This window comes from Callorhinchus milii, unplaced genomic scaffold, assembly GCF_018977255.1.
Source record: "Callorhinchus milii isolate IMCB2004 unplaced genomic scaffold, IMCB_Cmil_1.0 Scaffold19, whole genome shotgun sequence".
Taxonomy (NCBI): domain Eukaryota; kingdom Metazoa; phylum Chordata; class Chondrichthyes; order Chimaeriformes; family Callorhinchidae; genus Callorhinchus; species Callorhinchus milii.
The window spans coordinates 7,527,484-7,555,482 of NW_024704760.1; the positions used below are offsets into that span (position 1 = coordinate 7,527,484).

At 42.5% G+C, this 27,999-nt stretch overlaps 1 protein-coding gene across 7 annotated transcripts in view; it reads left to right on the top strand.

Annotated features, from left to right (window-relative positions):
- LOC103179107 (neuron navigator 1) overlaps nt 1–27,999 on the top strand; it is a 183,081-nt gene that overhangs the window by 107,347 nt on the left and 47,735 nt on the right. For 6 of the 7 annotated variants that reach the window (XM_042342049.1, XM_042342048.1, XM_042342045.1 and 3 more), the window contains 5 exons: nt 7,293–7,584; nt 17,570–18,269; nt 21,723–22,166; nt 23,741–23,782; nt 27,792–27,916. In XM_042342049.1, the coding sequence (XP_042197983.1) occupies nt 7,293–7,584; nt 17,570–18,269; nt 21,723–22,166; nt 23,741–23,782; nt 27,792–27,916 (1,603 nt within the window). The remainder of the gene's footprint in view (nt 1–7,292; nt 7,585–17,569; nt 18,270–21,722; nt 22,167–23,740; nt 23,783–27,791; nt 27,917–27,999) is intronic. The other variant, XM_042342047.1, reaches the window with a different exon arrangement.

Genomic DNA, 27,999 nt, shown 5'->3' on the forward strand with positions numbered 1-27,999 from the left:
AAGGGGTCATACTTTCTTCAGTGAGCAGCTATGGGGCGAATTCAATGCACAATGTGACATGCAATGAATTCTGAAACCTGGTGTTTTTGGCTCAAGCTACTAGATTGGAGCTGACATTTTACTGTGCACATCTCCCCTGGTGTTACGGTTATGTTCTGCTCCGCTGACCTTATTAGTGGGCTGTGATTCCACCTTCCTCACCACCAGCTTGAGTACGTCTCAGTGGTGGATCCAATTTGGGCATGCGTTCAACTTGGCCATTTTGCATCACTGCACCATCACAAAAGGCAGAAAGTTAGCACAAACATCCATCCTCTCAATAAGGGTGGAACCATCTTTCAGTCATTCCCTCGACTGAAGCCAAAGTTGAACTTGCTGCTATTTTTCCACATTTGACACAGAACATCTTTACCCTCACCCCACCAATTTAAAAATACTAATCAGAATGGAATGCACTTACATTAGGAAAGAGCCAAATAGTCAAGCAATTGACATCTCCCGACAAGCAAAGTGCTGCATAAGTGTAAATTCTGTTGTATTTGAGATGGAGACCAGATTTCGTTTTCTGATGCTGAGTATTTTAACAGTAGCCAAACAGAAAACTGAATCGATCACGTAAAGAGCATATACATGACATCTACATGTGTATCAGTCTAGGTTTCTGTTCAAGTTCCATTCATCGTTGGTGATTTCAACCTGTACTTCACTCACTTTTGCTCTATCTCTGCTGACTTCTCCTCTCTCCTCTCACAACCTCTCCCTTCACATCCACTCCGCCACGTCCATAGCCACCTACTTGATCTGGTGATTACTGGGGCCTCAGCGTTTCAGACATCACCACCACCGACAAAACCATCTCAAATCACCACTTCATCTCTCTTAACTCCTCAATCCTTCTCCCCACCACCTAACCCTCCTCCATCTCCTACCGACCTTGAAAACAAAATCTCCCCCCACTCCCTCTCTGCTGCCCTGGAGTCATCTGAACTTCTCTCCCTCTGAGCTTCCTCCTGCAGTGACTTACCCTCCTCGGTCTCTCTCCTCCTCAACTCCCTCTCCACCACTCTCGATGCCCTTGCCCCCTTCATCTCCTGAACCACGTCCTACTCACCCAAGTCACCCTGGTACACCAGTCACCTCTGCTCCCTCAAGGCACAGGTGTGTGCCGCTGAATGCACCTGGCTCAAATCTAGCTTGGGACATCCTCCTGACATGAAAGGCGCTATACAAATGTAATTTATTGTTGTTGTGTTGCAAGACTAAATAACATGCTTGGTCACTTGGATGTTTGATACATATCTAAACACATCACATGTTCAATAGTACTCAACCAGACTGAGAGTTCCAAATATGTTTGCCACTTACACATAAAAAGTTCTACACTCTCCGTGGAGGGACGCACCCTGCATATCTGAGTCCAAAGAGTATTTAGTGCAGTTTGGCAAGAGCCAAGGCTTGGGGACCCCAGATTGTGTGTTGGGGATAAATGCTGGAATTTAACCAGCTAAAACCTCATAGCTTACCATTGAGAGCGCTGTCTGGCAAGCTTCATGCTGCTTGTCCAGTTAGGACCTCACCGCCCACTAGAGCTTTGGTTTGCTATCCAAACCAATTACTTCCCTTTGACCTCAACAAAATCATTTGGCTGATGGATTGGGTCAGAGCCTTGTCATATCCGTATATTAGATGATAGCCAAGAGAATGCATTCCTATCTAATACAGAAGTATTTATAATGATGAGCATTGCTGAATTGCCAAAGCCAGCGCCTGCAACTGCAGTTGTCTCACTTACTGCTCTAATGAAGTCGATAAGTTACTAAACAATAAAGTGTGCTTCCGTATTAAGTGAGGAGTAAGGATGCAATAAACACTACCGTTCTTACACAGGACATTCATAGGTGCCATTTTTTGTTGCAAAACGTTTCATTAGAGCAATGTATAAAACACAACATTTTATTATTTAGCCTAATATAGTGATTTTGGGCAAAAGCCAGGTTCCGCTTTGAACCTTACAGCCTTGTTTTTTGCAGAAAGTGATAAACTGATGATGTGGACGTAGTTGAACTAATATCACATTGTGAGAACACGGTGGGAGATCGAATATTAAGTTACTTTCCAAACTTATTTGGCTCAGCTCTGCGCTTAAGGATTTTATTGTACATATTATGAAGTACAGCTGTGAAGAGATGTGGAGCCACAATAAAGTGACTACAAATATATAGGACTGTTGAGTCCATGCAAGGAAACTTTCATTATTCGGGCAAAATACACAGCAACATGGATCACCGTACACATTCTTTCTGTTTTATAAAAAAACCATAACCCCCATAGTGTTCATAACCTCTTTGTATCCTGGGCTCAGGAGGTTATAGGGTCAATCCCAGCAGCTGAAGAGGAATCCATTGTGAAAACATTGGGAGTTAGATTGAGAGAGGGAAAATAACAGATGTCTCGAAGTGTGTTACATTCTCTAATAATCCTTTTTGCATTACTCAAGCCATTTGAGTTTCAGTTGGTTACATTTTCATGGTTAAATTTCATGATCACTTGATGCGTTGTTGCTAATAATGGTAGGATATTGCCAGCTTATCTTGCAGTTTTTATGCAAATTTATTTTACTCGCAACATCAGTAACAACAACAACTTGCACTTATATAGTCCCTTCCCCAAAGGATAATGACTCAATATGTTACACAGACAAAGGCGTGGGAGCCTTCAATGCAGTGTTGGGGGAAGTTGCCGTTCTTTGGATGATACATTAAGCAGAAGTCCGCCTGCCCGTTTGGGTGGACGATAAAGATCCCGTGGAAAAGAGAAAAGAGTTTCTCCCAGTTTCCTGGCCAACAAGATGAGATAAGAGAAGCCATTGACTTCACGGTTGAATGTGGGACATTGCTGTGCACAAATTGGCTGCCGTGTTCGCCCACAAAACACACGGGGACTACACTTTATAGTACGTTCTTGTGAAGCACTGAGATGTTTTTTTATGATGTGATAATGCAGTATACCAAATGCAAGGATTATTGTAGCCAAGTTCTGTGAGAGCAGTAGCTTGGGAAATGTCCTCACAGTCACACTCTCCTGATTGCTTTTTCCATCCCCTGCTGGAAATGTGTGTGTATGATGACTATCTGGGGGCAGGCTGGAGCTCCCAGTGTGACTGAACATCCTGCCGACACTCATTACCCAGGAGTGGACATGCAGAACGGTGACTCAAGTGAAGCTCTGGAGTGCTGTGAGCTCGGACGGGCAGAATAAGAGAGAGAAAAAGAAAGCTGGAACTGCAGTTATTAATGCATTCTAGATGTAAATTTGTTATAATAATTCTAATAATAATAAGACGAATCCTTCATTTGATCAAGCGCCTTAACACGTTGTTGAGACGTCTTAAAGCACTTCACAGGATACGCTCTTAAAGTGGATTCACTGTATTTTATGGGCGAAATGGGGCAGCCAACTGCGCACAGCAGTGTCCCACAAACAGTCGTGGATTGAGTGGTGGATTATTACCCCCGGAAAATGATCTGCCCATCGACTTAGCAACCCGGTTCCTACTTACAACTAGGTAAACAGAGTTTATCGTTGCGTAATATAATATGCATACCCATAACTTTGTTCCAAAAAGTGAGTAATTTATAGTTATTTTAATTTTCTGCTCATTGACTCTCTCTTTCCACCCCTCAGCCCCCAGTACTTTAGAACTGCTTCGTCCATCACACCCACCTCAATACGAGAGGTCAGACAACCAACCATCTTAGCCCAGCTCCTGTCTCTTATCAGTCATAAGGAATTAATCATAATAATCCTTGCATTTGATAGCGCCTTATCGCGTCGTTGAGATGTCTCAAAGCGCTTCGCAGAATATACTGTAAGGTGCAATGACTGTGTGTTTTGTGGGCGAAACGCGGCAGCCAATTGCGTGCAGCCGTATCCCACAACCAGTCGTGGATTCAGTGACCAAATTATTATTTAATTTAGTTGACGTTTTTCATCTCTTGGGAGAAGCATTTTGCGCTGGACACTTCTCAAACAACAGCTCAAGCAGCCATCAAAAACTCACCGTACAGGGAATTGTGTGCACGGGCTGGAGTTCTGCTACTCTGAACGCAGCACGCTGCTGCACTAACCCCCTGTGCAAACAGGTAAACACAATTAACAGCCTAATGATTGCCCAATGCGAATCCCGTAAAAGTTTTTTTTCTCTCTCTCCCAGACACTGACGCTTGCCCCCTTTTGCCGGGAGACTTCAAAGAAGCTCTGCTTGGACATTAATTTGGTCAAATGGGAAGTTTCTTTCTGTCTGAGAGAACCGTGGGGCTGCATTTGTTGGTGGGACCTCGGCCGTGAGGTTCTGTCCCACAGCGAGTCTGAAATGCTTTGATCTTCCAAATGACCCAAAAGCCTGGAAATGATCACCGCAGGAATGCACCAATTAAAAATGCTGCATCGGGAGAATTAATTGGACCAATGGAAACTGCTCGCTTTACCTCTTACAGTATTGCTTTTGTTAAAACGCAAGGATAATTATCACCATTTTGTATTTTGGGGGATATTTTTTAATGCAGCCACTTAACACAATGACGCCCATCTCATCAGTCAGTGTGTGTGTGATCTTTGTGATGAAAATGCTGTAACACCCGATCCTCCCAGCACACGGTTGTGTTTTTTTTATTGTCACTAAAGCTCAGTAGCTGCGCACTTTTTCATGCATATGTTGACACGTGAACCAACAAGACTCTTTCAACACCTTTTGTGAGTTAAATAACAAGCTTTCCTTATGGGCAATCTATGTTTTTTACAACTCGAGAGCAGCTATACACATAGAAGGCAGTTTCTCCCAGATTCCTAGCCAATCGTCCCCCAGACAAAATTGATCATTCCCTTCATGGCTGTTTGTGAGACATTGCTGCGAGCAAATTGGCTGTTGCGCTCACCCAAAAAAATAGTCACTGCACTACACTTTGCTTTGAGACATTACAATACAAACTTACATTTGCATAATGCCTTTTATGTCGGGAGGACATCCCAAGACAGACAGAGTTGGGAAGGCCGACAAACGGAGTTGGCGTAGTCAAGCCTTGATTTGATGAACGTGTGAATGAAGGCTTTGCCGCCCTGAGGGGTGAGGCAGTGGCAGAGCCGGGCGATGTTGCAGATGAGGAGGAAGGGAGTGCAGGTCATGGTATGAATGTGGGATAGAAAGGATAGTTGAAGGTCAAACAAGATGCCTAGGTTCCTGACTGGCTCAGTGAGGTGGAGTGTGCATCCATGGATGGTGATACTGTCAGTGCCTGAGGTATGGAGTTACTGACTGGAGCCAATCAAGAGGGCATCAGTCTTGTTAACGTAGAAAATTAGCTCTCATCCAGGACTTGATGTCTGATAGACATTCTGTCAGGACAGCAGAGGCCCTGGAGTCGAGGGCGGAGTCAGAGAGATAGAGTTGTGTATCATCTGCATACACATGCAGATGATGTCACCAAGAAGGAGCATGTAGATACTGAAGAGGAGGGGACCAAGGACAGAGCGTTGAGGAGTACAGAGTGAGACGGTGTGGGGGATGGAGGAGAAGCTGTTTGTAGAGACAAAGTGGGGACGGTGTGAAAGGTAGGATCTGAAACATTCAAGGATGGAACCATGAAGGTTGAGGTGAGAGGAGAGGCGGTGGAGGAGGATAGAGTGGTCAACTGTGTCAAAGGCAGCAGAGTGCTCAAGGAGGCCCCAATGTAAAAAGCATGATATCAATTGCAAATATTATTATTTATTATTATGATAATAACACTTTTTGATAGTTCTTGCAATATTTCCTAATTGTTTAAACATTCAAATGTTGATCAATGTATTTTCGCATCAAAGTTTGCAAGTTGTGGGTTGTGTCAATGTTGTGGTTTTCTTTGTTTACCAGAAAAATACATTTAGCATAATAACATTGTGTGAGTGTAATGGAACATTTCAGCCTTGTGGAAAATATTATCAGAACCATACCTGACTCAATGCATTATAAATGTCATCTGTTTCCTTTTCCATGGAAATATAAACACAGATTGCTCTGGTCTGTCTATTCCGTTTACCAATTTCATAGGCAACATGACCAAAGGATGATTGCTGCAAAATGTACTTTTAATCTGATATCTCGTGTCTGTTTGGCATCTACGTTTTGAGCCAATTCTATCTAATTTATTGAAATGGGAGCAAAAGTATCAGCATGTGAACAACAATATCAATTTATAATCTTGCATTCAATATGTGCACTTATTTGCGCTTATCTAGTGCTTTTCAAATAGGGAGGACATTTACACAGATTGAATAGCAGCCTGAGCTGGGAGGGAGATAGGAGAGGTTTGGGCTGAAGGTGCAATTAGAGGTAGGTGTTGTGAATCTTTTTTCTTTAACATTACCCCTGAACTGGTAGACAGGACCTTGGTTGAATGTCTCTTCCGAAGGATGGCATCTCCCAACATTGCAGCGCTCCCCCAGTAGTGTACTGGAATGTCATCCTGGATCATGTTTAAACTAAATTAGCCATCTCGCCCTGAGATCTTTTGCAAGGATGGTTGGTGCAAGGCATGTTTTTTTTTCTCTTGAAAAACAGTCGCAGTATTGTATCGAGTCGTTCAGCAGATTGAGCTCCTGGGTCACCTACTGATGGAAATGAAAGATTGTCAAGATAATAAAGCCCTCTTTACAAGGCTTTCAGTTAGAGTTTTCTCGTGGGACTGCTACCTCGCAGCTTCTGACCTCCATAAAAATTATAATTTGCGCGAGGTTCCTCTGCACTTACTTGCAGCGTCAATGATTTGCGGCTCCCAAGGGCCACATTGGGAGGACGGTGAAGTACAGTAGCAATTTCATGACAACAATTATTACTAATGCTATCTGATGGCCGATTGCTTAATCGATCGTCAAACGCAGGGTTTCACTTATTTCCACTTCCATTTTTCTCCCTAAAACCGACTCGTTAGGAAGATGGAATGGGTCAGACTTTGGTTCAGTTGTTAGTTGGCTATTTCGACATGTAATACTTCTTTCACCTCCGCCCTTCCCCCCCACCCCTGTTCCTGCCCTTTCAACAACAACAACAACAAGATTGCATTTATAGAGCGCCTTTCACGTCGGGAGGACGTCCCAAGGCGCTGGACAGTTGGGTCAGGACCCGAGCAGGGGGGAAAATGGTCAGGGTGAGGGGAGGGAAGGGAGGGAGCGAGGAGGGGTTAGAGAGTTGAGAGGGGGGTGTGAAGGCACGGTTGAAGAGACAGTGCGTTACCTGGCCCTGCTTGTTATTGCTTTTGCAGCTCCGGACCGACGCAGAAAAGCGTTCCATGGTTGAGAGCGGCCTGACCTGGTACGGTGGATCGGAGGGCAAGGGTCAAAAGAAGGCCGAGAGCGGCTACGATGCCAGTAACGTCAAGATGGATCAAAACACAAAGTGGAGACGCATCCGGACCGAGCCAGCAGATGAAATATCGAAAGAAGTAAAGAAACCGCAGACTATCGGGCAAATAGGTTCAGTGAAGAAGAGCACGGCACCAGTGGGCATTACTTCCCCAATGACCAGCTCCGGAGCGAGCTCTCTGAAAGTAGCCGGTAAGTGCAAGAGCAGCTGAACGCGGAGAAAATACATTCTTTATCGCATCATAATGTTAGTGTTAGGTCAGGTCACATCACGTGTTGGCCTGTCTCGGTGGTTAGCACTGTTGCCTCTAAGGCAGTGGGTTCAAGCCTCATGTCGACACTTTGAACTCACAAGTCTAGGCTGGGGGTGCGTTGCGTTGTTGGAGATGCGGTGCTTTGAATAAGACGTTGGAGGTAAGTGCATTTATTCAGCAATTTGTTACAGCTGCATTGTAAGGTTGGAGACGAGGGAGAGAGTTGGTTCAAGCTACAGGCAGGATGAGAGCAAGAGAGCGCGAGGGAAAGAGAGCAATGTTTGAAAGAGATCCAGCCAGCAGGCAGATACTTCACAGGTGTTTGTGTGATGTTGCCGTGCGCAAATTGGCTGTCATGTTTGTCAGTAAAAATGTACAGTAACCTCATTTCACAATAAAGTCCCGTGCAGTACTTTGAAAGGCGCTATACCAAATGTGTGTGTTATTATTATTTGAAATCTTTTAGTGTGTGAGGGGGAGAATATTCAAATGAAACACAGTTTGTTACCATGATCACGTCAAAATATTGTGTTGCTGGAGATGACACTGACTTATCGTGATGGGTGGCCTGCGATTTATGAAAGCATAAATAGAGGTTTGCGTGATTATAGTTCTATGGGTCTTGTAGACTTTGTCCGTTGAGTGTTTATAAAACTCTGTTTTAAACATTTGAGGAGGCTTGAATGGCGAATGTTTATAATTGCTGAGATTTAGATGTTTGGCAGCGTGCTTGTCTGCATAAGGTAGTAATTAATAGTATGAAATATTAATCTATTTCTACGATTTCTTTGGAGACCTTGCTGTGCGCAATTTGGGTGCTGTATTTGACTACAAGTTACACAATAACAACAGGAAATTACATTTATAGAGCGCCTTTCATGTCAAGAAGACATCCCAAGGCACTGGACAGTTGAGGGTTTGCACCCCAGCTGCAGGGTGGATTCTGAAGGGGTGGAGGCCAAGGTGTGGGGTGGGGGTCAAAGAAGAAGGCCTTGAGTTGGACCATGAAGGAGATGAGGGAAGGGGCGAGATGAAGGGACTTCGGGATGGAATCCCAGAGAGTGGGGGCAGATAGGCTGAATCACCCGACCACCAGTTGTGGTGTACACAGTCGCTACACTTTACAGCATATGCTAATGGAATGTTTTGAGATGTCTGATGAAATGAAGGGGGAAGGGCCTGGCGGTGGGGGCTGCGGGGGGGGGCTTGCAAACTCTGTGAAGGCTCCTTGCAGTGACTGACGCCTCTGCTCATTCAAAATAACCCAAACTATTAACCCGAACTATTAACAGGAGGATATCCAAGGAAAATAGAAACCTGAAGAGAGGGGGGGAAGAGGTTAAACTCATGTAACTGACCCCAATACTTGCAGGCCATTCTCTTCCCCAACTCCAGTCGCTCACCTGCAGAATGATGAGGTGCACTCCTTTGGTTGTTGGTATGTCTTTCCTTCTTCACACACCTCTGTTTACCTATCAGTAAGTAGGAACCCGGTTGTTAGTTGATGATGGATTGCTCTCCGAGAATAATAATCCCATCAATATATTAAAAAAATTTGATCGCTTAATCCCCGACTGTTTGTGGGACACTGCAGTGCGCTGCCACGTTTCGCCCACAAAATACACAGTCAATTCACTTTACAGTAAATTCTGCGAAGCACTTTGAGACGTTACAATGATGTGGTAAGGCACTTTATCAATTGCAAGTATTATTATTATTATTTAATCTTTTGCCCATAATACTTCAGTAAAGGGTGGATCAGTCAATAGTAAGGGTTCACTGTGGGCCTGCTGCATATTGGATGTGAGTTACGTTTCCGACAATCCAGGAGAGCCTATTAAGCAATTTGAGGCTATTTCCCCTGAGGTTTACTTATTTATTATAATGGTCATTTGAGTTTTACATGGTTTTCTTGAATCACTAATTTAGTGTATATGTATTAGCCTCAGGCTCCTGAAGTCTATTTACCTAATTGGTAATAAACCCACCATTAATTGCAAGTTGAGAGCCGTTTTAGTAAGTGGAGATCCATTTGTTACCACAGGGACTTCATAAGTACAAGGCTAGCTTTGGGCCACATCACCAATGAATGTTTATAAATACCGGGACCACATTTGGTCCTGATTGTTTGGCTGGGGAACGGTTTATAATAATAATCCTTGCATTTGGTGTTGGACCTTTCATGTTAAGAAGGACGTCGCCTGTGCGCTTCGCAGGATTGCTCTGAAGTGGAGTGTAAAGTAAACTGTAAACTGTAAAGTAGGCGGACAGCAAAGTAGAAAGTGCACAGCAACGTAGGAAGTAGTTTGGGTAGGAAATCCAGAAACTAGCTGATTTGTAGGAGGAGGAAACGTGCTTCCTGTTGAACGCATTCGAAGCGCTACGAGACGCCGTCCAGCTTGAAGGTCGCTGTATAAATGCAAGTTGTTGTTGTTGAACGGGCTAACCCCGGGGCGGGGGGGTTTGGGGGTATTTCTTCAAACGTCTGCTTTACCGGCAAAATCGAACGCGGTAGATCACGAAAACAAAGAGCCGCAAGAACGGGAAAGATAAATCGCAATCAATCGTCTCTGCACATAACCAAATGTTATTGGTGAATCGTGCACTGTGACTTCCTCCCCAGTGATGAATACTACCCCGTTGTATTTCTTCATTGCACTGCAGGTGACCTCAGACAGACAGGAGCTTTATTAGAAACCGCCCGTGCCTTGCCAGCTGGCCGTTCTAACAATATCCCTGAATGGTTTGAGGAGGATCCGGATTCATTACTAATATTTGCAGACTCTTCATTTTTTTTGTCTCGCCACAAGGCTTGAGATGGCTCAAAGCACTCAGCTCCCACTGCGGGGGCAATGTGAATGCGCCGTTTCAATAGGTTTTGGTCGCAGAGAGGAAATACAATTGCTTTTTTGCCCGTGCTTAAGCACTCTGAGGAGCCGTCCGGCACTATATAAACACAAGTTGTTGTTGTTGTTTAAAAGAAATGCACGGACTTTCAAAGAGATTTGGCCAAAGGTGACGTTTTCAATCTTAAATCAATCCTCCACAGTGGTACACGTAACCGAAATTATAGTAATACAATAGTTACATTATATGTTGTGTTGTGATACCAGAGTTGGAAAGTTACCTGTGGTTTTTACTGGTAGAATGTCTTGTTTATTTGTTGGACTGACCCGAACTGTAGGAATCGATGCCGAATGGGTTTGAGCAGCAGCATTGCAGTCGGTTCTCATTAACAGGAGCGTAATTTGCATCGGCATGGTACAGCAGTTTGGGTTTACTGCCTGCAGAAATCCGGTGAAGCGTACAGAGATGTCTTCCCGACGGGAAAGGCACTATACAAATGTAATTTTGTTATTGTTGTCGTCCTAGATAGTGTTTTGGGGGGGATTTATTTTAATGAGAATATGTCGCAAAACAAAAATGATAGATTCCATGTTGCAGGCCAGTGCATTGAAACATCACTGATGATAATTAATAATAGTAATTCTTACATTTGATATAGTTCCTTTTCACATCGGAGGATGTCTCAAAGTGCTTGACAGGGTATACCGTAAAGTGGAATAACAGTGTGATTTTGTGAGCAAACCTGGCAGCAATTTGGCACCCAGCAATGTCTCTGCAGTGATATATGTGGTACATAGATATAGATATGTGATATATTGCAGTACATATATCATGTACTATACTGGATCATGTTAGCCAGTCTATTTCCATTTAAATTCTTTACGAAGTCTTAACTGGTACAGTGGATGGTCTGCTTGAACTGAGATTTGGCATAAACACAGCATAATAATAATAATAATCCTTGCATTTGATATAGCACTTTTCAGTCTCCTAGACGTCTCAAAGGGCTTCACAGAATATGCTGTAAAGTGAATTGACTGTATATTTGTGGGCGAACCTGGCAGCCAATTGCGCACAGCAGTGTCCCACAAACAGGCGTGGATTGAAAATGACCAATTTATTATTGTTTTTGTTTTTTGGAGGGATTATTATTAGGTGTGTGGAGTAAGGAAACTTGCCCAAGGTTTCGGCCTCTGCCTGGAATTGAATCCAGGTGTCTCGATTGCAAGGCGAGTGCTCGAACCACTGAGCTACAGGACTCCACGAGGCATGCAACACAGCACAAATAATGCTATTCGAATACAGCGGCTGATCTTTGAGTTGCTGATTAATGCAAACACTGTAATTTACTGCAACAATTGATTGGGAGAAAAATGCTGCTCGATTGTACATATTAAGGTTTATAAGGAGTTCTGTAGCTCAGTGGTTTATTATTATTATTATAAGGATTATTATTATTATTATAATAATAAATTCATGAATGTTCTTGGTCATCAACAGCTTCAGTGGTCATTGCACAATAGAACACACAGAGCAGGAATAGACCTTTGAGGTCCACCTAGACCAAAAGGTCCCAAAGTTTTGTAAAAAAAAGATGTTGGGTCCAGCATCAAATTAAGTGTTTACAGTACTTGTCTCTGAGCATTTACAGCAGATTCTGGGGGGAAAGTTAACTGACCTGTTTTATAACAATCACACTGGAACGCCATTGGCGTTGACTTGCCAACCTTGTCCTGTATAAGGCTTGCCAACTACAACAAACAACCAAGCGCACAATTCCAGAAATTGCCGCCACCCATGATCCTTCCTAGAAATCAGCTAACTGTGCTTTATTTTGTTTCTTTTTCCAAACTTTGCCTTTGAATCAGCACGCTCTTTGAACTATGCAATAAAGCTTTCATTACAACTCCTGAGGTTATTTACTCACAGTGTTCCTCTAACAGAGCCAGGATGTAATAATCCTTGCAGTTGATACCGCGCCTACCACATTGTCAAGATATCTCGAAGAGCTTCACGGGATGTTACTGTGAAGTGCAAGTTATGATGTATTTTCTAAGCAAACATGGCAGCCAATTTTGCACACAGCGATGTCCTACAAACAGTCATGAAGCGAATGATCAATTTTATCTGAGATACTGTTGGCCAGGAAACCAGGAGAAACATCAGACACCCACGGTGAGTCTTATTGACTGGATCTCACCTGAGGCAGCAGCTTATGCTCTGGCAATGATTACTTGGACGGTCATAAACCTCCCCTCAGGCATTGTCTTCATTTGGACGTCTCTACATCTCTATTGAGGTTACTGCCTTTTAATTCACCGAGAGCAACCCAGGCATGATCGGTGCTCCCAACCCTCTTTCAAGATGATTCTGAAAATATAATCTCTTTGACCGCACTTTTTGACCATCTTTCCCCTCCCCTCAGCTCCCACCCTCAACTCCAGTGCACAACCAAAATTGTTGAGTGTTTTGGGATGTCTCCCCACCATCAATGACACTTTTCGAAATAAATTGTTTTGTACAGTATATCTGTCAACCACCAAGTCCACCTTGGTTCACACAGGGCCCAAGTTTAATAGTTCACATCGTTAGTCACAGAGTTTTGATACAAAACTGAGAACAGACTGTCTTGTAATTGAAACCCCCTCACCCTCTGGAGAGTATGATCCTGACTGCATGAAAATGTATACAAATTATACGGGGATTTTATCAGATCCTTTGCAGTTATTACTTGATCCGAGTCATTTTATAAATGTAAATGTTAAAAGTGGCTTTTCTCTTAGAATCAGGTTTAATACAAGTGCGCAGCTCATATCATGTCCTTTAGAGTAATCAAAACCTCATGTTTCCACCACAGCTCTTGTCAGTTAAGTAACCATGTTAAATCCCATTAACTCACAGTTCACCATCACTAAAACAAAACATTTTAATGAAAAAACATTAACAAAAACGCATTTCCAGGAAGAGGAGCAGTAAGTAGTTCATGTGGTCGTGAAGCTTTCCAACCAGAAGGTCAAAAGCTCAAGTTTCTGATTGTCAGATGAACCAACAGGTGAAGTGATGTGTGAAAGTGACATGTCCGCACGTTAGTATCCTGGAGGGAACGAAGGACAAAGAAGGTTTTGTTTGCTTTGCTCAAGTCATCATTAACTGGCCCAGAATGTCATTGATTCTAGCCATAGGCATTTAGCCTACAACATACACTGGATATCCAGTGAAGCGCTTTGAGATGTCCTCCTGGCGTGAAAGGTGCTAAACAAATTGAATTCGAATTGTTATTTTAGATAAGTCTCCAGGAAAAAATATTTTTTAGTGTGTTTAGTTTTTTCACTCCTATTTTTCCCCATCTGCCAATGCCTCTCCAGTCTTGGTCTGACTTCCTCTTGCTAGGGTGCTGTTTTGAGGACTATCATCCTATTCCTTCTCTGACTGAACGTAGATGGCAACTATGGAATCAGCACAGAATGGGGCCATTCGGCCCATCGTGTCCACGCTGGTGCTGTAACCACACTCCAAGCAAGGCACACAGTTAACCAGATAATTCCTAAAGTTTTGTAAGTTTTCTATCCCATGGGCAGTGGCTGTGAGTGGCACTTGATGGATAAGCTGTGTGTGGGCTGGTTAAGTATGAGGGAAAATTGTATGTGGAACTCTTAATTGGATCCAGGTACCAGTTAATGAACTTAATCAGAGCTTTGCCGGCAGCATTGGCAAAATGCTTCCGACAGTTGAAAGCTATTTAGGAAACTTTTAATCTCCTTGTACAGTGGACGACTGTTAGTTGCATATGTTGTTGCGTTTTCTGAGCGCAATTAGATGCCTGGAAATATTTATGACCACAGGAAACCTACCCCTGCCCATAATATGAAAATTAGCAACTGCATTTTCTCCCTCCCCTGCTGAGAAAATGATTTTGGCCCACGTGCATTTTGCCTTTCAAGTGGGATAATCTGGTCAATCCCATTCCCACTGTGCCTTTTGCTTCTAACTTTCTACCCAGCGCAGGAAACAGCTGCAGCCTGTTCTTTATGACCGTGTTGCCTCTGTGGTTTTTCTTTACACATACGCCATTATGCAGCTGACCATAAAATGACGTGTAAATTAAGTGACACTTTCAGCACAGGAGTAGCCAGAGTTGACCCTTGGAAGTCTACAGTGTACCAAGAGGCAATGGGGGGGGGGGAAACGAAATTCCGGTAGCTGAGCGTTGGGAGAATAAAGACGTGTCTGGTTTTAATTTGCGCTGGAGGTAATGGTATAGCCATGTTCCTTGAGCAGAGTATTTTTTTAACTGAATACAGCATTCATCAAGTAGCTTGCTGCTAATAATAATAATAATCCTTGCATTTGATATTGCGCCTTATCACATCTTCGAGGTGTTATAAGGCGCTATATCAAATGCAGGGATTGTTATTTATTATTATTATTAAACCCCCACCCCACCCCCCCCAGCAGAACCTGTAGAACACATGCTCGTAGATAGTACAGAATGCCACCCCCATCCTATAAGATGAGCGTGCGGGACACTGAGTTTTTATTACAATACAGGTCAAAGTTTAATAAGGTCAAGACATCAGCAGTTATAATAATAATAATAATCTTCTATTTATTATTCTTGCATTTGACATAGCGCCTTATCATGTTATCGAGATGTCTCAGAGTAAGTCAATTACACTTACTGTTAAGTGTGTATTTTGTCGGAGAACACGACGGCCAATTTGCACACATTAGTCCCACATTGAACATATATCCCTCAACACTATAGTCTTCTGCCTCACCGCTAACTTGCTGCATATAAGAGACCTTTTGGCCAGTTAACAGTTAACTACCTCTTACTGCTTTTGGCCATCGTTCCCCCACCCCCGACCTCCTCCCCCAGCTTGGGTGCCCAGCCAGCTGTGTACAGAGCTTTGAGACGTCTTTCCGATGCGAGAAGCACTGTTGATTGGATTGGATTCGTTATCTGAAAGGACACTCAGCTACGCTGGACATTAATGTGCAGATGTGTTGCTCTGTGCTGGGAGAACAAGAGGGAATTCTAGCAAAAAAAAAGTGCATGTTGGAAAGTTGAAAAAATAATACAGTTGTCTACATGCAGACTCATATGACCCCATTTGGTGGAAAATCTTACTGCCAAACCACATGCATGCTGCATTACACATGCTAATTTCCCTAACAGCCGAAGCCATATGTTGCAGCAAATGGCAAAAATACATCAAATGTAATGATTTCACCCGTACAGTGCTAGGGTTATAAAACACGGAATGGAACAATAATGTGATTGAGGGTTTCTTTCGATTTTTGTGTATCTTAATAATAATAGTCCCTTCAAAATAAAAATAAATTTTGAATAATAATAATGTTCAACAATAATAATAATGGAATCCTGGAGCTCAGTGGTTAGAGCACTCGCCTCGCATGCGAGAAACCTGGGTTCAATTCTCGGCAGGGCAAAACCTTGGGCAAGTTTTCTTACTCCACACGCCTGATAATAATCCCTCAAGAAAAAAAATATTGAACTGGTCACTTGAATCCACGACTGTTGTGCGCAATTGTCTGCTGCATTTCGCCCACAAATATATGGTCAATTCACTGCGCAGTATATTCTGAAATGCTTTGAGACATCTAAAAGATGGGAAAAAGTGCTATATCAAATGCAAGGATTATTATTATTAATGTGGTCACTCAATCCACGACTGTTTGTGGGACACTTCCGTGCGCGATTGGTTGCCGTGTTTTGCCCACAAAACACAGTCATTACACTTTACAGTATATTGAGTGAAGAGCTTTGAGACATCTCGAACATGTGATAAGGTGCTATATCAAATGCAAGAATTCTTCTTTTTCAAGGGGACCATGTCAGATCAGCGCTTTTGTGCAGGTTTGTTCGTTCTCTCTGCTGCAGCGCAAGAGTTCAACTTTTATTAGCCCAAATCACAAGATTTGGTCAGTGTGAATGAAGAAGGCCCTTTGGCCCATCCGATCTCATCCCTCCAGATCAACCACTTCTGCCCCCCCATTGCCACATCAAGCTACTTTTTTAAAATCCTACAGCACTAGACACCATTTGGTACATTTGTATGATTTTTATTGGTGGTGGCGTTAAGCCTACTTTTGTACTTGTTCTGTTGTCAACACAACACCACACCCTTTAAATTCCGCCCAAGGCTCGTTGAATTATGCTCTTGTGTGTGCAGCTGGTCAGTTTGCAGCACTCTGGTTTAGCTTAACGTACGAGGGTCGAGGGTTTCTTGCCATCCTTCATCACTGCTGGCTGAACGAATCCGGGAAATTGTTGGTGTTATTGGTGTGGTCTGCGCGCATAGTCAGCTCGAGGGTGTCCAGGAACGAGCTCCTCTGTGTCCAAAATGTCCTACAGCCTGCAGCAAGCAATCAGGAAACACAAAAGGATGCTCTCGATGTCTCTGCACATTTTCAGATTCGCAACTGAAGTAACTGTAATCCATTCAGGCCATTGAAATCCAAAGTCGATGGCATAGAGACCAGAAAATATTCTGTACATTATAAGCGCCGTGTCTTTTTTTGTAAGTGGGGGCGGGTGTTAAGAATTGTGAACTGTAACGTGTAACTCAGAACAAAACAGGATAGAACCTGCTCATGAGCAACAGTGAAACTGAGCCATAACAAAAAATGTTAAAAGGTAATTAATGCGTGAGATGAAAATCAGTTCCTAATGTAAAATAGCTGTACACTTAAACTTTGCTCTTATTGTTAGCTCTCTGGGTCCTATTTATTTCTTGGTAAAATTACTATCAGGTTATTGATCCTAGATGTGTGTTTCTTTCACAAAATATACAGTAAATACACTGTCTGGCTTCTCAGATTCAAATGCTCAGAAATATCCCAAAATAGAAATGACAAAATAAAATATTGCTAAAACATTCAAATTGCAATTCAGGCAAATGGCAATTCTCACTTGTGTGTTTTATTCTATGTCACTTAAGTTTGGTTAGGTTGAGCTACAAACTTTTATATAGAACTTTGAGTTCTGCGTAATCGTTGTTTTTTAAAACTATATTCTTGTCCAACATTTCCAACTCATCTTGTACTTGCAGCTAAAACTGAGGCGAAAGCCCAAGACAAGAACAAGTTGGCTCTCAAAGGATCAGGCTTGCAGCGGTCTTCGTCTGATGCGGGTAGGGAGAGGATTGGAGAGGCGCGTAAACCTCCATCGGGCATTTCTAGACCCGCCACAGCTGGCTCTTTTGGCTACAAGAAGCCGACTACTGGCACAGCAACTGTGGTGACTGTCGGAGGAAACTGTGGGTCGACGACAAAAGTTCAGAAGTCCACAGGTATTCCCGTCAAACCCAACTCCAGAAAAACTAGCCTGGACGTTTCTCAAAGCCAAGATGGTTTTATGTCTGCAGGAGCAAGGACGAACGTGCAGTACCGTAGCTTGCCACGTCCGGCCAAATCCAGCTCCGTCACCATCACAGGCCGAGGAATGGGCAACAGACCCGTCAGCAGTAACATAGACCCGAGTCTCATCAGCAGCAAGCATGGGGGCATCCCTGTTTCCCGACTGAAAGAACCCTCAAAGATAGGCATGGGAAGGCCAAGCTCAGGGCCGGTGAATCAGACTGACCGAGAGAAGGAGAAAGCCAAAGCCAAGGCAGTAGCTTCTGACTCTGAATGTACAACCGTATCGAGTTCGACAAAAAGCATCTCGACTGCGGAAGGGAGCAGCAAATTGCAAGGAATGCGGCAGCAAGGTTCCAAGCTCTCTGAGATCTCATCCCCAACGGCGCACAGGTAGGCAATAACTTGGAGCAATTTGATCAGGTAGTCTTTTTTGTGCACATTTCAGGTGCACATTATGATGAAATCTAGTAATAGCCCTTGCATTTTGGTACAGCTGTTTCATGCCGTCGAGATATCTTAAAGTGTTTAGCACGATTTCATCTCATACCTTCGTACCCCAGAGTTATTATAAGGCAATGTGGATGATGGGGTATATAATAATTCTTAAATTTGGGAGAGGCCATTTCACATCAATACGATGTTTTGAAGCGCTCCCCCGTATATACTGTAAAGTGCAGTGTGTGTGTGTTTGGTGGGCGAATGCACAGGCCAAATTGTCCTACAAGCAAACAACTACTAACACCAACATCTCACAGGTGTGGCATGCAGATATCTCCTGCCACTCCATACCAACTTGCAGATCATGTGCATACTCAGATGAGACTGATTTTTCTTATTCCTATCACCCACCCACCCGCCACCCCACACACACGCTTATACACAAGCATATTTCTGCTTTCCTGATAATGGATGCTCCACCATCCTAAAAGCTTTATCTCCCCGGTTAATTAATGGAAAACTCATCATTATTATAAGTAGATCAGTGAACTGTCACTCAACCTACCTATTGAGCTGAGTCTCATTTGATATTATCCAGAATAGAGCACAGCTGATGGTGATCTTTCAATGTTCATTTATTGTTCCACCCGTGCAGAATTCGAGCTGAAATCTTTGGAGGACAGTTTTGTTTGGCAAGGCTCCATATTCAGTTTGTCATGTAAAATACAAAACAGACCTACGTAAAATCTAAATAATATTCCACCAATTGGTTGTTTGCTTCGTGCTCGTTTGTAGGACATTTACTTTGTGCACTTTACAGCAAATCCCGTGAAGCGCTTTGTAAAGTCCTCCTGACGTGAAAGGTGCCACATTAAATACCAGATGATTATTATCTTATTCTTATTTACTGTGTTGAACAATCAAGTCAAATTGGCTTTTTCATTAATCCCTTTCTGCAATTTTTAAAGCATAATATTGCATATTTCTAGAAGCGGTTAAATTGCTTCATTACGGAGGCTTTATGTGGATTCCTGTGGCTCAGTGGTTAGAGCACTCGCCTCGCAATCGAGAGACCTGGGTTTGATTCCCAGCAGGGCGAAACCTTGGGCAAGTTTCTTTACTCCACACGCCTGATAATAATCCTTCAAGAAAAAAAAACAATTATAAATTGGTCATTTTCAATCCATAACTGTTTGTGGGACACTGCTGTGCGCAATTGGCTGCCACGTTTCGCCCATAAAAATACAGTCAATTCACTTTACAGTATATTCTGTGAAGCGTTTTGAGACGTCGATAAGACGTGAAAAGCGCTATATCAAACGCAAGGATTATTATTATTACTTATTATTTCCATTTTGTAGTTTTGTTGATTCTTACGTGAGTTCTTAAGTCTGCTTTTTTCCAAGCATTTTATAAGGGTTTCAAGTCAATAATAGCTGAAAAATGTTTTGTGTACTATTTAACAAAATAAACTCTAACCTGTGATGATTGGATTCCACAAATAGTTGAGACGTAAAGCAGTGAAGCTTATTGTGTTAGCTTCAGTATTGTATTTGGAAATCTTTCACAAATTTATCCATTCGGCCCATCATGTCTTTGCCGGCTCTTTGAACAGTGCTTTTTGACCAAATCAGTCCCATTCCCCCGCTCTCTCCCCGTAGCCCTGCAAACTTTTCCTCCCCAAATAATTACCTACTTCTCTCTTAAAAGTTGTTCTGCAACTTCGCAAATAAAAAAGTTTGATTTGCGATGTTGCAGTACAGAAATAGAGAAATCGTCTCAAGGTCATTTGATTTCAAACCAGGAGAAAAATATCTTCCCTTGTCTTGCTTGAGAGACATCTGCTCAGAAAATTCTCGCAGACAAAAGATAATTTCGCCCTTTTTGTTTAAAGCTGGCAATAAATCGAGATGGTATTAAAATAAATCATCGTAAATAATTATGTGTTCATTAAAGTGACAATTGAGGATTGGGAGACAGATACAATTTGCTTTTCATCTACTGGGTGCAGGTTTCAATTTCGCCCAGTGAGAGATCTGTGCCTGGGATTTCCTAGTAAAGTATCAGTGATCTGAATCCACAGCACGTAATGCAGCAATAGTTTGCATCAGGGTGGTTTAAGACGTTAAACAGAAAGAAGACATTCCATTATTTTGTTATTCACACGAGACCAACCTCACAACTCGTATTACAAAAATGAAGCTGCATGATGACCCATAAAGGTTCTAACTGTTTTTGTACAATAAAAAAGCTTTTAATCCCCTTCCCTCTTGAGTAAGGCTGGTTTTTATCTGACCTGGTTTCTCCCAGCCTTCCTGTTAACATATTTCAAATGATCATTATGTTTTGCTGAAACACTTTTTTGATGTCTGTACTTAATTGTCCTTCACAACCTATATGTAAGCTGTGCCCTCTTGGCTCGTCAAAGGTCAAAGAACTCCAAGATGTGATCCTACGTGAAGGGCACTGTATTAAGTTGTCCATTGTCTTGCCGTTTCGGCATATCTGAAAGTACTGTTCTGGCTTTACTTTCTTTAATCCACTTAGCACCTTACATACCTCTGTAAGTCCTCCTCTAAGGCATCCTTTTCAGAGCCCGAAGAGCCCTTCCTATTATCTAGACACTTCTCATATCACAGGCACCTAACATTGAGAAGCCACTTTGCCCCTCCCCTCTTTATTGACTGAAAGGTCTGACTGGCCTTCTTGTGACCAGAAAGTGTACATAATACTCCAGGTGTGGTCTGACCTGAGCACCGTACAAGTTGAGTGTGTCTGGGGATCTGAACTCGGCTGATTTGCAGTGTAGCCCAGCTTCCTGTTTGCCTTGTTTACAGTGGTGTGATATGATTCACACTTCGGAGTTTGGGCTTCAGGCACTTTTGCATTAACAAAACTCTAGGAGATTGATCTGTTTCTAATTGTAGTATAACTAATTAGCGAATGCTTTATGCAGCTACTGTGTATAGAACAGTCCCTTTTCCCACCACTGTTAATTGCTTACCTTGAAACACTGTACAATCAAAGACCTATGCTGGAAGATCATCCCATCCACGCAATTCATTCCAACTGAAACCAATTAACAACTGCTTAATTTTATTGATAGTTTTCCAGTCTTTTAAGATCTTGCAGTGTTGTACTTCAGGCGGTTCCAAGTTAATTTTTCTGTACCCTTACGATGGTGTTCCATCTGTTTATGGGCATTCATTACAAATTTCACAGTCACTACACTTTGCAGTATATCCTTCTGACATCCAAAGCCCTATATCAGATCCGAAACAGTTATTATTATTATTATTATAATTATGTTTCCTTGGAATATTGCAATGCGATCACACGTCATATTAACAAAATGTACATCACTGTTTTCTCCCCCGTTCTCTTTCTTTCCCTCCCTTTCCACAGAGTGATGAGTTCTAAAGGAATCGGCAAACCGCCCGCATTGGCCAACATTGACAAAATCAACTCTAACAGCCTGGATTCTCCAGTCTCGGCCACCGGATCGGTCACCAGCAGCATCGGCAGCGACACCTTCCACAAGCTCTCCGAAGCCCAGACAGCTGTGAGTGGTGTGACTCCCTGCCTCACCCCAAGCCCTGCCCCGGTCCTTAATGTAAACTCGGGGAGTTTCAACCAAGGGCTGGGAATGGTGAGCAATTTCATGAGGGGCAAGGAGACGCTGATGTACCCGAAGCTGAGCAGCCTGCACACGAGCATGGAGTCTTTAGACCTGCCACTCAGCGTCCCGTGCTCCTTCTCCGGGAGCAGCACGCTATCACGGGAATCACGGGAAGAGATTCCAAGTGGGCTGACATGGACTGGGAGCTCTAGATTCTCGCAGATGGAGAGGTAAGCGACGCAGCAGAAATCATTTACAGTATTACTGGCCCACGTACTGCAGACAATGTTGCTCGCACGCAGACAGCGAGGATTTCAATTAGGTTATATATTTAGAATCTCAGGAATGGCACAGATGGTGCTCAAGGGGGAATTTCATTCTTCAGGTCTGCAAGTTTCTTTCTAACTTTCAATCCTGTCGTTTGTTTTTACAAGAAGAAACAGCTCTATTTCGAACATGTCTGTCACTAACTGTATCACTAGTGAGTGGATCTAAACCAGAGAGTCATTAATGATCATCCTCGCTCCCTCATTCCAGCTCCCAGAGAGCGGGAGAGTCCAGACACATAACAGCACGCTTTTGATAACCGGTTCTAAATGGTCTGCATTGGGTGGATGTCATATAAAGATGTCAACAGCTCCTTCGGAGGTTTGATGTGACACTTGGGGTGCCTAATATCACTCGTGACTACGGTCATGACAGGCAGGCAGTAAATGTTACTGTTGATGGTGTTGAACAGTGCTTGGAGAAGCTCCAGTTTCCTTTATCCTTTGTGCTACTTAATAAGCTCTAGTCAGCTGGGGAAGTGCAGCCTCAAGTGGAATCCATTCCGAAATCATCTCAAGTACTGATTGTGCATTCTTAAATCCGTGTGTGTAACTTCAGCTGTTTTCCACTTTTTTGTTGTTGCTGATAATGAATATGGGTTCAACTGGATGGGTGGTTAAATGTGAGCACACAGCCTAACCTTGATAAGTGCCCCTTTATGACGCTGTTTGGCTTATGAGGCAGATGTCATGTGATCCCTGTTGACTTGAAGACATGTGCTGGCTGAGTACCTGCACCGCTATAAAACGATCACCTTTCCAGGTCATCGGGTCGCTGCCGATGTCACTTGCTGCAAGCTATGTGCAGAAAACCATGCCAGAGATGGCCTCGTGACCCGGAAGTTGTCCTTATTTTAAATGTATGGGAAGCTGAGGGGTGACTCACATGCAACGATGTCACCAGCCACGATGCGGAAGTGCTGACCAGTGATCGTGCCCCTTTATTAGGCCAGTTGAGATTTTATAGACCTCGCAAACTACCGCCTTGGTTTGAGGTGCAGCATCACCAGATTGGTGGGGAGAGGGGCTGTTGGACAGCTACTTGTCCCACAAGGACTAATCAATAAGAAATAGGAAAGGGAATCTCTCGGGTAGCTCTTGGGCACCACCTAGCAGCATAAACGGCTGCTTCCCATCCCATCCTGATCATGAGAAATGACGCAAGAGTGAGAGAAAGCAACGTGTCTAAATTTCGGTACATGGTGGCTGAGAGAAAACACAATCAATGAAGCAATTTTGGTAAAAACTGATCAAACGGAATTATCACTCTCCCATCATTGTTATTGTCCTATCTCCACCTGCAAATCCAAGTGTATCCTTTCACCCTTTTATGGCTCATCATTGATCCCATATCTGTGTTGTATCCATATTGTCCATATTTTAAATAAGTGTACATTATTGTACTCATACTGTCTGTTTAAGTGAGTCTGTGCATTGTCTGTGAAATGTGGTATCAGTGTTCCTGTTTGTTTTTGTAGTGCACATCGCGACAGAAATACTCTGCCGAAAAAGGGACTCAGGTAAATTACCTTTTGGTGCGGTTTGCTTCACGTTTTGGTGTCCAATTCTAAAAGTCCATCCACACCACGCACAGTGTAGAGAAATTTCCCAGTTTTGGGGGCACGCAAGTGTGGAACTCTCTATAGTTCGGATATCCTTAAGCGGGTGATGGGTTTCCGCATGTGGCAGACACCCGGCTGGCCAAACAAATTCTAAGAGTCCTGTAGATCTTGTGGTACAGGTTAAAAGCTCTATTCATGGGACTAGAATTTGACTGACTGGTATTCCAGCACCTATAAGTGGATTCTAGTGTAGGAAGAATCTATAATGTCAAACAGGAGCAGTCAAATAGATAGAGCGACCAAAAGACCATTTTGGACTACCACGGATACAACATGTGCAGTTCAAATAGACTGACCCTTCTATCTGAAGGGTCAAGTGAAGGTGGTGAGACTGAATGTTGTAATAGGAACCTTGTAAATAAGTCAGACAATCGGCTCTATTGTTTTATTCGTTGCGATGAGGTGTAGTTGGGGTTCAAGAAAGAAAATGCAGAAAAGTAGCCTTTTCATATTTCCAATGTCATGCAGGTGGACGTATTCTCATTCCAAAAATATATATAATTTGTAAATGCATTTAATTAAAGCGTTTACTGCATTAATGCGCTATCTGTTATGGACGTCTCATGTGAAACCAGTCATCAAAATATATGTTGTGCCGGTCGGTGCATTGGTGTGCATTTTATTACACAATAAATAGGTGTTCCACAAATGCTATGATCTTTATCCAGCTCACCCATGTTTCGGCAGTGAAGAAGAACAGACTAATGAAATGGAAGCTTAAGATCCAGAAGTATTAGCAAGGGTATAATTTTATTTAACCACTTCAATTAGCGTTTCTGTAGTGGAGAGGAAATCATTCAGTCAACCAGCCATGCAAACCCATACATGATGGCTCAGCGAATTAAGGCATTGTGTGTGCTATGTTATGATGAGCCATACAATCTAGGACAAGGAAGAGCCCAGGATGAATTCCTAGTTTGAGTTGAGTTAACTGATTGTTAATTAATCTTTTCCATGCACTAATGTCCTGTGCTACAGTGCCAAAGGTTCTTTGGTACCTTCCCCGTGCCCATTTTCTTGCTTGACCCTTGCCAGTAAGTATCAGCTTGTTTGACCATGAGGGATTTGCAGTCAAACTAATCTCGTCTTCAACAAATATCTACATTGATGCACTTTCCATCAGTGAATAACGATCTGAGATTAGCCAGCTCAACACACTTGATTGAATCCAGTATTCTACTGGTTCATATGACACAGTACTGCATTGGGCAGTTCATTAATATGCTGAACCTTTGAGGAGCTTCTCCTTTCTTAACCATTGCTGTGCTGAATTCCCTTTGCCATTATCCACTGTGTTTAACAACGATTCTTACATTTGATATAGCGCCTTATCACGCCAAAGTCTCCAAAGCGCTTCATGAGGTTTTCTGTAACGTGCAGTGCCTGTGCATTTGAGGGAATTAGTACTGCATAAGACTTTATGAAGAATTCTTGTAGGATATTGGGTGATTCTTTAAACAAGGTTGCTTAAAAACTGAGTTGAGTGGTTGCTTTATGTAGTGCAATGGAAACTTATTCATTCCCCTTGAGTGCAGATATTACTTGTATTTTCTAGCTGACAATGGCAACATTAACATGGTACTGGATGGACTGAACAGCATATCATATCAAACAGCAGAGACATGAACTACTACATATACACACTCGTGTGAATACAAATGTATGGATATGATGAAGCTTTTCCATCCCCACTGGAACATTTTTTTATAAATGCATCAATTTAGTGTTAGTTTTTCATGATCACTTCAGAAACGTGCTATTTGCTTTATGGTCCCAATTTTATTCACACCCTAAATTGAACGTATTTTGGTGTAATGATGATCCTTGAATATAGATGACAGAAACAACCAACCTTTAGGAAACACAGGTGACATAAAGCACACATGGTTGTTGGGATGCAGCCTTTTAAAAGGCTCAATACCTTTTAAAACCAAAGTTTCTTCTGCCTCAGGACTTGCACATGTTTAGAAAAAGTGCTTGGAATAGATCAGGGCAGTTGATTACAGTGTATTCTGTTTATAATTAGAAGTAATAGTGGCTGATTCAATATACTGTGAATTTACCATAAATAGATCTTTTTCCCCTAAAATTCAATCTTGGGCCGTTTCTAGTTTATTTCTATATTTACAAGAAGTCATTGTGTTATTGTGAACAGCCAAGATAAGTATGTAGCAGTGATTCCAAGATCATAAGCTTCAGTACTTGCATTTGGCTTCTCAGATGATTGGTTACAGTCAAGAGAATAAATAGACCTTGTTTGGTCTTAGGGAGATGTGTTTCAACTGCACAGAAAAACCTTTGTAATCATTGCTAGTCCTGAGTTCGCCCAGATTGAATGAGTGGACAGTTCCACTTTGAGACGTCTCGGAGACGTGATAAGGCGCGATATCAAATTCAAGCATTATAATTCAATTATACGGTGAAATAGGCCATTGGTTGGGGACTGTTACTTGATATTAAATTGTTATGGAATCCTGAATATAACAATGTGACACAATACAAGGCTGTATTTTTCACTAGGCTGGTTCATTTGGCAAGATTCTTACTTCTGGGTCAGAAGCTTTGAGACATTCTCCCGAAGTGAAAGGTGCTATATAAATGCAAATTGTATTGTAAGTTGTGAGTTCAAGCGCCTAATTGGGACTTGACCTCATTGTCGAGCTGACACTCCAGTTGGTACAAGGGAAGCACTGCGTTCTCTGAGGGTCTACCATTCGGATGAACCGACTATCTGTTCAGATAGATGTTAAAGCTCCAGTGACACTATTGAGAAAGAAAAGAGATTCAGAGTGTCTGAGCAACAGATAGCATGGTTTTTCACTTCCTTGCTATTTGTGGGACTTTGTGGCCTACAAATAAGCCATCACTACACATAACAGCAATGTTCTATGAATCGCTTAGAGACATTGTGACGTATTAGGTGCCTATCAAATTCCTTAGATGATTTATTATTCTCTACAATTTTACATTTCTTAAAGTTACATTCAAACTAAACCAGCGCCAGTATCCTAGATTTTGAGAGCATTATCTGTGTGTGAATGTGTGCTTTACTTGCACACTGTCAAGCGACGATAACTGCACACAGGTGAACACACTACTGTAAGGAAAAGCCCTGGTTTTGACTAGCTTAGAGGTAGTTTAAAGAATAAGTACTCCAGAAAGTCACGAGCCGGAATCCTTATTACAGATTCTGTGTTTGGGTGAATTCCTTCCATTTTTAGCCAGCCACGTGTTACGCCTTTGGAAGGCAAGGAATATATTGAAATTGTTTTCTTTGCTCTCCTCGACACTCACTTCCTGTTGACTGATTGCTCAGTGCTGTACAACATTGTCCCGGAGAAGTCCACATAAAGACTTCTTGCTTTCCTGGATGGGAAAGGATATGTGCTGATAAATGTGCGCTGATAAATGGCGCAAGACGGAGGAAACATAATCTGTTTTTAAAAAAATCTGTGTTTATACATTAAAAGGTTCTGTGTGCATTAGTACCAATCTTGTAACCAGTCTTGTAGCCAGTTACCTGAAAATACACAGCCAGTCGGTATACCTGGTAAAATGCTTTGAGACATCCTCGTGACATAAACGGCGTTAATCAAATGCAAGAATTTTAATTAGACTGTGTTCAAATTGGCCACTGTGTTTCACCCACAAAATACATAGTCAATTCACTTTACAGTATATCCTGTGAAGCCTTGACAACGCGATGAGACGCTATTTCAAGGATTATTATTATTAATCCTTGTACCATTTTAGATATACTTTTATCTTTGAATCACAACAACCCAAGTTCTACATGTCTGTGAAATAAGGTAATAAAATGATTTTACTTCAATAGCTTCCATATTCGGTGTTCAGCTTGTATAATAGTCTTGACCCCTGTTTTTGTGTGTGTGTGTGTGTGTTGCAGATATGGAACAAGTTTGCAACCGGAAGACACGAAGGAATGGTTCCACGCACGTTCTATTGGAGCTCCTGTGGATGCCGAGAGCCAGTTACTAGCTTCCCCTTCCACTATTCCGTTGTCAAATTTAGGTCAGTTTATATGTTGCTGTCTACTGCACAAACGTGGATAATTTCTGTTGGCTCTCTATCTAATTTTTTGCTAATTATTTTCA